We start from the raw sequence: 12,215 nt of genomic DNA on the forward strand, positions 1-12,215 counted from the left end.
GGGGCTAGCATCCCAGGGTTGAGACCATAATACTCTAGGGTCTGCTTGACGAAGGGACAAAGAGGAAGCCTCAAACCGCCCAACATGGAATCAAAGTAAAGAGGGATTTCTCCCTCTCTCAACAAGTTTGCCCTTTCACTAGGACCCAAAAGCCTTACAGGAAATTCTTCAGGAATCCTGAAAGCCGTTTTCATCAACAAAACGTGATGAGGACGGAGAAGGCTAGGGTAGTCAAGAAGTCCTGATCTAGAATCAAAGGTGCCATGCTTAACGGTAGAAGGGATTCGGGACAATGCTTCAGAGGCCATTTCCTCTCCAACAAGACAACCAGGCGCAGCGTTCTTACATTGTGACACTATTGGCACACCGGAAGCACCAGAGGCAACATTAGAAGAGGAGGATGGAGAAGGGGGACTACTTGCACTATCTAGGGCATCCTCTTTATCTTCCACTTCTTTTTGAAAGTTTGGTAAGTTCCTGGTGCTAGACTTGGTGAACGGATTAGTTTTCCTTGTTGTCTTCCTACCCTTGCACTTTCTATGGTCAAGAGAAACTTACAAAACGAAGAAGGTCTATGGACTTCTGTGGTACAGTGATTCAAGTAGGAAGTTGCAGAACTTGCGAATGAGCCAGTGAAAAGGAGAAGTTACAAAGATTCAACTTATAAAGATTTTTTTGGAGCCAAAAGCAACGTCCTAGATTCTTCTAGACTAAAGATCCTCTTGCTTCGACGCTTTAGCTTCAAGGGGAAGTTATTACGAACAGGACACGTGGCAGAGAAGTAGGCTTGTTGAACGACGTGCACATTATTAAGGATGACGTGATTAATTGGCATAACTGTTAGATGATGCCAGCTTTAAAGGCGCAGACTTATCCAAACATTGGGACTCAACAAGAAGATATTTTGTTGCTTCCTAAGAAGTTGTTTCAACTTCCTGGACACCTCTCGGCTTCGGAAACAATGGAGTTTGAGCTAAGTATTCTTTATGGCAAGATATTTTCATAAAGACTAGGGGGCTAATGTTATCAACATTTCCAACTGCAATCCCTGAGCCTGATAAGCCACTTGAACCAGGACCAGGGTTCAAGCTTGGACTAGGGAGATTCAGCAGGTGCTTCTCGGGTAAGGCACTTCTCGGGAAACTCTCCCTCAGAGATGTTGCGTGATGAATGACATAGCAATAACGCCCCCTACTCTTAGGGGACATCTTGGTAAAGATGGTGAGAGTGAGGAATTCTATGTGATATTCATTTCAGCATTTAATGCACTAATGATCCTTGATATCCTGCTGCAGATAAGGAAGCTTTTGACTCACTCAAAGCTCTCCTCGAGCCCTGAACCAACGACTCATTTGTCCCCTCAATTGTGGGTTGTTGTCATGTCAGTATTAGAATGATGCTGACCTTTGATTCATCGACAAGATCTTCTGATAGTAGGATTATCTGGCGATTTAGCTTATCTATCAAGCCTCTCCTAGAAGTCATCTCCATTCTCCATTTGATCAGATGTGTATCTAAGGGTAGAAAGGTGTCCATTATCTTATTAGGTATGGACCAGCTATATAATCTTTCGCTATGCCTGAACAATGGTGAAACTTGGATACTCCAGCCATTACTCTCCTGCAATTACTTCTGAAAAACATTCTCTCCTTCATCTCCTTGAGCATATATTCCTCAAGAGAAGTCTCTGGTTTTCTTATCTGAACTGACTTAATCATTGGAGGTGGCTTCCGGTCCCTAGAGGCGGCCAACTCTCACCATTGTTTTGGTCTCAGGAACCAGGTCTAGATCAGGAACGAACCAAGGAGCTAAAAGTACATTTTTTTACCTCAAAACTTGTCTAATGTCACTTGCTAAGTTTTCAAAACTCACCATTAAATCCTTCTTATAGATGCTCCCGCTCATTATAAAGGGAAAGGAGTGGAACTTTGTAGTCGAGAATGAAGTTTGGGGGTTAGGTTTAGTGTTATGCCTTTTGATTTGCGAATAGTAAATATCATGTAAACAAGTCTTGTTTAGACAAAGACAAATGTGTGTATGAATGTATATATTTTCTTGGGCTAAACACAAGATAGCCTAGTGAGACTATAAGTTGGAAATGGTGCCTCCTAAGCTGGAATACAATGTTATTGAGGTTCAAGATCCATTGGTTGAGGAGAACCTAGGGACTCAAGAACAGTAAAGACCTATATACATTATTGGTCTTTTGGAGGATACGTTTAGAACCAACCTTGTGTCTGCGCTTGAGCTTGCTTGGGATTATTCAGAGATGCCCGGTTTAAGTGGAAACATAGTGGAACATCGTCTACCCATTAAGGAAGGGTTCCGGCCTTACAAACAATTGCCACGATGAATGTCCACTGATGTCATTCTGAAGGTCAAGAACAAGATAAAATCCCTACTGGATGTCGGCTTTATCCAGACTTCACAATATTTCGAATGGCTATCCAACATTGTCCCAGTATCTATCTTTTATGAATGACCATGCCAGCTACAACAAAATCTTCATAGCCAAAGAGGACGTCCCTTAAACGGCCTTTCAATGCCTAGGGGCACTAGGGACCTATGAGTGGATCATAATACCTTTTGGTCTTAAGAATGTAGGCACAACATATTATTATAAACCTATGTGCTACATATTTTATTACTAAAACCTTCCAAGTAGACTCCACAATGCAGGTCTCGACAAGTCTAAGTATTTTGCCCAAAGGTCAGGTTCACTTTAAGGATGGAGAATGGCCTCCTTCAGCCAAGAAGAGACTTGATTTGGAAAATACAAGGTGAAATCCTTGTCCGACCTCTCAATTTGATAAAGGAATCGAAAAATCTTATACCTCTCCTCAGAAGAGTAGGATGTCTTGAGGGGTTTGCTATACAATTTGCCAAAATTAAGCAAGAGATATTTGATCGACTAGGGTATAACTCCACAAAATAGGCTTTGAACCAAAACTGAAGGAGACAAAAAGGGCCTTTAGTAGGATTGAAATCCTTCTTGGTGTTTTCTCCTTTAACACCTCATGGCAGGCTATGTATAGCTGAAGTAAGGGAGATCAATAGGACATCCATCAGCCAAGGCATTGGAGAGCCTTAGGTACGCCTTGGTGACTTTTCTTGATCTACCATAGATGAAATATTTACAAATGTAGACTAAAAGGAAAGTGACAATCTTGGTGGGAGACATGACTAGAAGATTTTTGGTACAACGCATGATAAAGGGTAAAATTGGAGCCGTTGGAGAAGTCAAGGTCATGGGTTTCTGCTGAGCCCTCAAAGGCATTATTAAATTCCTCGGCATCTGGACAAAGCCCCAGTAAGGCTCCTAGGTCCAGAAGGGTGGGGGTAGCCATTCCAAATTTGAAATGGAAGGTATTAGCAGAGATAGACCAAAACCCTAGAGCAGCTAAGACTAAAGGTGTGTTTGGTTCAATGTATTCAATGGAGAGCCATAGGACAACAATAATAACCAACCTATCTATAATAAAGTTAGAGAAGGGATCACAACAAATGTGAGTTACCCATGGCCTCCATTTGGGCTCATGAGAAGGCCAATAACAACAAAAAGCCTTGTCCCAACTAAATGGGGTTGGCTATATGGACTCTTGCCTTCCAATTAGTTATGTTCGAGGCCATGCTAGATATTAGGCCTAAGCTATGCATATCCTTTCTCACCACTTCTCTTAAGGTTATCTTAGGTCTACCCCTAGCTCTTCTAGTTTCTTCAATCTGGCTTATATCACTTCTCCATACATGGGCATTTATAGGTCTCCGTTGAACGTGGTCGTGCCACCTCAAACGACTTTCTCGAAGCTTATCACTTATGGAAGCAATTCCCAAACCAACTCTAATATGATCATTCCTTATCTTATCCATCCTAGTTTTGCCACACATCCATCTTAGCATCCTCATTTCTGCCCCACTGAGTCTATCTATATGATTCCTTCTAACAGCCCAACACTTTGCACCGTATATCATAGCTGGTCGAACAACAGTCCTATAAAATTTTCCTTTAAGCTTTAATGGAATACGCTGATCATACAAGACCCCGGACGCACCTCTCCACTTCATCCACCCTATTATAATTCTTTGGGGAACATCATCCTCTAAATCACCTCTTTTACTTATGATTGGACCTAGGTACCTAAAACATTCATTTTGAGGAATCTCCTTATCATCAAGTATCACCACCTCATCGTCTACCCGATTATGACTAAAGTTACAAACTAGATATTATGTTTTCATTTCACTTAGTTTAAAGCCTTTTGATTCTAAAGTTGCTCTCCATGATTCTAATTTAGTATTAATCCCCACTCAAGTCTCATCAATCAACACAATATCATTAGCAAAAAGCATACACCAAGGGACCTCATCCTGAATGTCTTTGGTTAATTCATCCATTACAAGTGCAAATAGATATGGGCTTAAAGTTGATCCTTGATGTAGCCCAACTTTAATTGGGAATTCATTAATTTGTCCCCCCACTATTCTTACACTTTTCACCAAACCATCATACATATCCTTAACCATATCTACATATTTACTTGCAACACTTCTTTTTTGTAGTACTTGCCAAATTAACGCTCTAGGGACTCTATCATAAGCTTTTTCTAGCTCAATAAATACCATATGAAAGTCTTTCCTACATTCCCTATACCTTTTCATAAGTCTCCTAATTAGGTAAATAGCCTCCGTTGTAGATCTTCGGGCATAAACCCAAACTGGTTCTCCATAATTGTAGTTAAGTGTCTCAAACGGGTTTCAATTATTCTCTCCCGTAATTTCATAGTATGGCTCATCAATTTAATGCCCCTATAGTTATTACAGCTTTGGATATCTCCTTAATTTATTTTTGTAGATTGGAACCACGACGCTTCTCCTCCATTCATCTGGCATTTTCCTTGTGCTCATAATCTTATTAAACAACTTAGTCAACTAAACTAGTCCATGGGTTCCTAAGCTCTTCCATACTTCTATTAGGATTTCATCAGGACCTTGTGTCTTGCTGAGTTTCATCCTCCTTAGTGCTTCTTTTACTTCGGATATTGAAATTCTACGTATATAAGTTTGAAAATTGGTGCCTTGGTGAAAGGTGTGATATTCCGAATCATTAGTGCTTGAAGTATGCTCATTTAGTACTAGAGAAATAGATTTCCCATCTTTTCTTAATGTCGTCATCACATACTAATACTTTACCATCTCCATTTTTAATACATCTAACACGATCAAGATCTCTACTCTTCCTATCCCTTATCTTAGCTATCTTATATATAGATTTTTTCCCTTCATTCTTGCCCAACTTAATGTATAACTCTTCATACTTCTTTGCCCTTGCTTTTCCCGCAATTTTCTTAGCTTCATTTTTATCAAACCTATACCTTTGAAGATCCTCAGTATCCTTAGTTCTTTGCCATGTCTTAAAACTAGCTTTCTTATTCCTAATGGCAGCTTGAACCCTCACTATCCCACCACCAAGTCTCTCTATAAGAATGGAGCTTTCCTTTTGATTCACCTAGGACATCTTTAGCCACCTTCTTGATACACATAACCATCTCATTCCACATCACATTTGTATCCCCCTTAAAATCTCACTTTCCTTGTTTGACTACTTCATTAACGAAGGATTTCAAGCACTCTCCTTTCAAGTTCCACCATCTTATCCTAGGATAGTTAACCATGGACCTTTTATGAGTTTTTGGGGTTAAGCACATATCCAAGACCACAAGTCTATGTTGTGCAGTTAAGCCTTCCCCTAGTATCACGTTGCAATCCTTGCACAACAATTTATCAGTCCTTCTAGTTAGGAAGAAATCTATTTGGCTTTTATGATGTCCACTTTCGAAGGTAATTAAATTTTCATCTCTCTTTTTGAAGTATTTATAATAGATAGATCAAAAGTAATAGCAGAATCTAAATTTGAAATCCCTTCCTCATTCCTCTCTCCAAAACCATATCATCCATGTACACTCTCATAGCCTCTTTGATCTTTTCCAATATGTCCATTTAGATCACCTCCTATGATAATCTTTTCTCCTTGACGAATTCCTTGCATTAATCCATCCATATTTTCCCAAAATTCTAGCTTTAGACTTTCATCCAATCCTACTTGAGGTGCATATGCACAAATTATATTTACGAACTCTTTCTCCATTACAAGCTTGATAGCAATAATCCTATCACCCACTCTTTTAATATCCACCACATCATTTTTTAAATCTTTATTCACTATTATACCTATTCCATTTTTATTTGTTTTATCCCAAGTATACCAAAGTTTAAAGTCATCCAACTCTTTAGCTTTTTTACCCTTTCATCTAGTCTCTTGAATGCAAGCTATATTAATCTTTCTTTTCCTCATAACCTCTATCAATTCTAAGCTCTTACTTGTTAAAGATCCTATGTTCCAAGATGCCAATCTAATCCTACATTTTTGGACTAGTTTCTTTACCTGCACTCGTCCATGGTGCGAGAACCCTTGCCACCGCATCCGGGCATCGATGTGACGTGTCGCTTATAGGGGACACCTTAGCTAACCCTTGCTCACTTGTCACTACACCCGAGCCATAGTGTAGAGCGTCGCTTCTTTTGTCGGGGAACGCCCTAGCATAGCTTTTATCATATAAGGTAGAATCCATGAAAATGGTTTGGCTAGATTTTTTTCCGGTGTCGGCTGCCGACCTGACACACCAACCCTCCTCCTTTATCCGGGCTTGGAACCAGCAGCAAAACACTGGGGGAGTTGGGCTCATCACAAGGCCAAAAACGTTTAAATGGATGCTGAGGGTTCAAATGAGAAGGATGGTGAAGTGTGGCATGGAGCTTCTCACCTTTAAGAAGAGGAAAGTCGTCCATTGGAATAGGGGATTTGTGGAAAGGTCCTAATTGAAGAAATAGGAGGAATTGACATTAGTACCTTAGTAACAATAGAAGTTTGGTGGAGTTGCATCCTTATTTTCAATAGGTATTCCTCCAAGTTGGGAGCTTGAAAGTCTTCAAGAGTATTTCTATTCTTAGCCATAGCTTGCAATCAAAGAAATGGAAATGTCGAAGTGAGGGGTTGCAGGCTGAAGACAAGATGAAAGGTAAAATTTGGAGAAGTGAGACTATAAAGAAGTTGTGTTAGGATATTTATTACCTTGACACACAGTTAGGTAATAGAAGATTTTTTAGGGAGTTGAAGCATAGGCATTCGATTTCAAGACAACAAGTGATTCTCAATCACACAAGGGCAATGTTAGCCCCAAAAAAACTAAACAATCATCATAAACCGGGTTCTAGAATGAACCAGGTCAAATAAAGTTGGGAGAAGACAATGCCAGCCTAGGGCAAAATTGGTTCTTGTCTAAGCAGGCCAAAAATATAGTAGTTGTATATGGCTGCACATTTGCACTTGAATTTTCTTGTCTCCAAAACCTTGGTAGATTATCCTAGGGTAGTTACTTCCTCCATCTATAAATATGAGTATAAATTCATTTGTAAGACACCATCATCAATCAAATGACAAGTTACACTCATCTTTTATTTATTTATTATTATTATTATTTTAATCTTAGTTTAGGTTTTGATATTCTTCTTTTTGTTTAGCCTTAGTGAAGCAATGATACAAGTTTGCCAAGAAGGAATCCCACAAGCTTAGTTGCCTTCTCCTAAAAGACATCAAAGGTGTCGATACGCCAAGGCAAATAGAACTCATAAAGCCTGAGAGTTCACATTTCCATTAGGCAGTTGAAGACCTTGACATGCCAGTGCAAATCTAAGAAGAAATTAGACAAACAACAACTAATCTTATTAGAGAATTGAAGAACTCTGAGAATCTTGGGAAGGGCAAAGAAAATGATTTCAAAAATTGACGGTTATTGAAACCCAACACGCATATATATATATATATATATATATATATATATATATATATATATATATATATATATATATATATATATATATATATATATATATTGCTATTATAAAAGCATGAAGTCAATTTAAATGCACTTATCTATTCAATCAATTAGACCACTAAGTCACTAATAAATGATGTCCAAAATTGTAAATCTAATCTAGACTCGCACTTAATTATAATAATTATCACCATTATGTCTCTCATTTTCATTTAACACATAATTATTAAAAAATTAACTAATACTATTAATGAGTCACCATATTCATCACAATTGAACACGATTTTCTTCAATAAAGAAGATAAGAATTTCCTTAGAAATTGCTAAAGTCATGAGAAGTACCTAACATGATTCATTCTTAATTAAAAATAAAAGATTTATCTACAAAATAACAACAAATTTCAGTTGGGAAAACTTCAGAAGGGAATTAAAAGGGAGAAATATAAATTAGTAAATTCAATCAAACATATAAAAGCTATTTATGAGGGTTGAGTTTTATGAAATCAATATTTAAAATTCTTCATATTTTATTTCAAAATCAGATGTATAAAACTTATATTGGTATCTTGATTTATTCTTGATAATGATTTTCTAGGTGCCATCCAAAAAAAAAAAAATTTTACTCATCACACCTATAAATATATATAGCTGTTCAAAGTTTAAACTACTTACCCATCAGCAGAATTCTTCAGATCCCAGCCTGCCAATTCACCAACATCTCTCAAAGCCTTCCTCCATCCTTCTAGAGTCTCTTTCTCAAATTTTTTCTCATGATCTTGGAAAGCACTCCCGTAGCTACCAGTCTGGTTTCGGATGTCTGATGGATTTACGTGATAGAAAATGGGAATCACTATCATTTGTCTTTGACCTTCCTTTTTCCTGCACTTGGAAATCTCGGCAAGTTCGAGGAGGCACCATCTGCTAGAAGCATAACCTTCTGAGAAGATTACGATAGAGATTTTGGATTGATGGATTGCAGAGAGAAGCGCCGGACCAATCTTTTCTCCTTTTCGGAGTTCTTCATTATCTCTGAACGTGTGGATTCCCTTACTGTCGAGGGCATGGTAGAGGTGGTCAGTGAAGTTGGTGCGAGTCTCACCTCTAAAGCTCAAGAACACCTCATATTCTTTCTCAGATTCAGAAGACAAGGAATCTGAGGAATCAGAATCTTGTGTGGCAGATAATGATGCTACATCATTGTTTCTGTTTGCAGAAGCATCATCAGCAACTTTGTGGAAGATTTTCTTTACAAGAAGGATGAGTAGAATACCTCCCACAACCCAAAGAGTGCACATTTTTCTCCACTTAATTTCCAGACGCTGATGAGATTAGGAGTAGAAACCTTGAAAGTTGGTTTTATCACTTGTTCTCTCAGCGATATTCGGCTGGAAATAGCACAACAGAAATTAAATGAAATGAAGCAGGAACACTTGCATTGAAAGAAAAAGGCATACCAGAAAAAAAAAAAAAAGAAAGAAAAATTAGGGAGAGAAGAAATGATACTCTTAATGCCTCAAAGTCAAAGATGATGATCCATCGCTCAGATGGCAACACTTGTATTGGAAAAAAATCTAACCGTTGATATACCAGAAAGGAGGGAAAGCCATACAGAGAGAGAAAGTAAGCAAAACATTGGGGAAGTCTCTTAATTTTCGTTTGGTAATAAAGTCTCTGTTAATTAAAGGCAATAAAAAAAGACTTTGACCAAAAAACAAAAGGCAAATTACACATATACTCCGTGTTTGTAGTCAATTACATTTACTATTCCTTTAAAAAACTCAATTACAAATACTCTCTTACTTTTTTTTTCTGTACGAAACTGAAAAGCTTCATTCATGAACTGAAAATAAAATACAGATACAACAAAGAAAAGAAAGAAATACAAAAGATAAATGCATGAAAACACAAGGTTCGATCCGAACCATAGAATGGAAAGTGACTAAATGTCATACATGCAATAGACAAGGTCATCCAGGCTAAAGAATGGGTCAAGCCCAATCTCTTAGAAAAGTGATTGTAACAATCACAATAAAAATTAAGTATAAGGAATACGACACACATACTCCCTTGCAGTTTCAGTAAAACTGTTCATTTATAGCTTTCAATTCTTACCAATAGGGAGTATCTATAATTAAATTTTTTTCTAAGAATAGTAGTTGTAATTTGATTACAAATACAAGGGGTCTATGTAATTTGCCAAAAAAGGGCCAAAGTTTCGTTAGAATAGCAATTTCACTTGAAAGTGATACTTGGAAATTTCTAACCAAAGGCAACCTATTATATATTATATATTGTTTATGGGATAAAAAAAATATATATAAAAAAAAACTGAATAAATGAGAAGACTTTGACCAAAAAACGAATAAAAAGACTGGCAGGTCTCACAAGAAAAGAGAAGGACCAAGGTTTCATTAGAATAACAATATCACTTGAAAGTGATCCCTTCATATAGACACTCAACATGGAAATTTCTAACCAACTGCAACCTATTATTATTGTTAATCCCATCTTATGTCTAACATATATTCACCATGTTCACACGCAACTTCCAACATTTATAAGTCAACTTACATTAACATTTACATTCGGTTCCATCAGTGTATCATGTGCTTCCCTCTACCTTCCTATTTCATTTTCATGAAAAAAAAAAAAAAAAAACAATGTATTTGACCATTTGGCTATATTATCAGCAAGAACGGAAACCTTAGAGGTGGATACTCATTGGCCTCAATCACTAATTGGAGAGCTAAATTGAGATGCTTCAGGAAGAACTAGATTTTGGTTTTAAGGAGATCTTTTCTTCTCTATTGTATGCTTTGTTGGTATTATACTTTTCACCCAAGTTTATGCTTTCTTTAATTGTGTGAGGAACTAGTGAGGTTGGGTGTACTAATCTTGCAAGTTGAGTGTTTGGTTCCTATGTATAATATAATACAACCTTTATGTCATACTCTTTTTTGCTTTTAATATAAAAAGTTTCTTGCATGGCGCCCCCTTAAGTGAGGCCCAAATTCGTGACTACCCCCTTAAGGGGGATATATTCCATGGCGCCCCCTCTGAACAAAGTTCAAATTCCACATTACCCCCCTTAAAGGTCAAGGGTTTTGACCGTTAAGTTCGGATTGTAAAATAACCATTATAGCAAGAGACAAAAGTTCACCACAGTTCGCCAGTTCGCTACTTGGTGAACTAGGCGAATTGGTGAAATCTTGCCAAATTTTCGGCTAGATTTGGCCCAAATTTTGGCAGATTTCAACCCCCCATTGTGGGGGGTATTTCTGGTAATTTTGAATTGAAACTTGTTATCTACCCCTAATTTGATGCCAATAAACACACTAGAATAACTGATTTTTCCTAAACCTCACCAAATCGGTGCTCTCGATTGGCACATACCTGACTGTATACAGGTAAAACTAGAATTCTATAACATTATTTTAAACAATTATACTAAAATAAATGTGAACAAGGACATAAAGTGATAAACATCATTACAAAATATTAGTATACAAATACAACTAAGTATACCTGTGTTGGCACCACATGTATCATGTCAATACTCAATACCAAGTACTATGCCTCGGTGGATCCATCAGCTCTGCCGTCTGCGATACCGTGGTGGCCCAAAGGCTACAAGTATGAGCTTCTCCTCCATTATTTCTTTGAAGTCACTTCATACCATCTCAAGCTGATGGTTGTTGACTTACAGAGAAACTAGAGCTTTGTAATTGACATCATTTCTATGGATGCAAAATTACTCCTATCAGGGGGTAATGTGAACGGAGATATGGGATAGAGTCAAGAAACCCTAGTGGGTGTTATGGTGCTGGTGTTGGTTCATATGATTGTAGCGTTGAATGATCCAAACGATATTGGTATATTGTCTTTGAGCCAAATGGAGGCATAATTGGGAGACTAATGATGATGATCCAAACCATCATTACCCCCATAAGTAGATGTGTTGCTGTCCTGCGAACCCAATCTCATGGATGATTCGTTATTATACCCATAGTAGTGCGAACTCCTAGAAGATGAGTATGTACCATTGTGTCCATAAGCAAAAGGGACACCATAACCATAACCCACATAGCCATAAGGAGACGTGGAGCCTATGGACTCCTCCAAGCTCATGGACCCCAACTTTCCCGACAAATTGTATGTCTTATGGAAATGGTCGTATGAGCCATACAATTGAGTATCGTCACTATAACCATAGCCATACGGCTCATACCCATACATGCGATGCTGCTCCCCCCATGACCCTCCCGTCTCCCTGGTCGAGTATAGCTCATAGGACTACCACAATAAAGCTCACCACCATGATCG

At 37.9% G+C, this 12,215-nt stretch overlaps 1 protein-coding gene across 3 annotated transcripts in view; it reads right to left on the bottom strand.

The window, feature by feature from the left end:
* Positions 1-9,321, bottom strand: part of LOC149010948 (disease resistance protein RPP5-like) — a 58,857-nt gene extending 49,536 nt beyond the window's left edge. For all 3 annotated transcript variants that reach the window (XR_016174787.1, XR_016174786.1, XM_089164390.1), the window contains exon 1: positions 8,565-9,321. Coding sequence is in view for 1 of the 3 variants with exons in the window: in XM_089164390.1 (XP_089020516.1) it covers positions 8,565-9,187 (623 nt within the window). In the remaining 2 variants the exon portion in view is untranslated. The remainder of the gene's footprint in view (positions 1-8,564) is intronic.
* Positions 9,322-12,215: the final 2,894 nt, after the last annotated feature.

Source organism: Hakea prostrata, chromosome 7, assembly GCF_041222555.1.
Source record: "Hakea prostrata isolate BN-2017 chromosome 7, UWA_Hpros_2, whole genome shotgun sequence".
NCBI lineage: Eukaryota > Viridiplantae > Streptophyta > Magnoliopsida > Proteales > Proteaceae > Hakea > Hakea prostrata.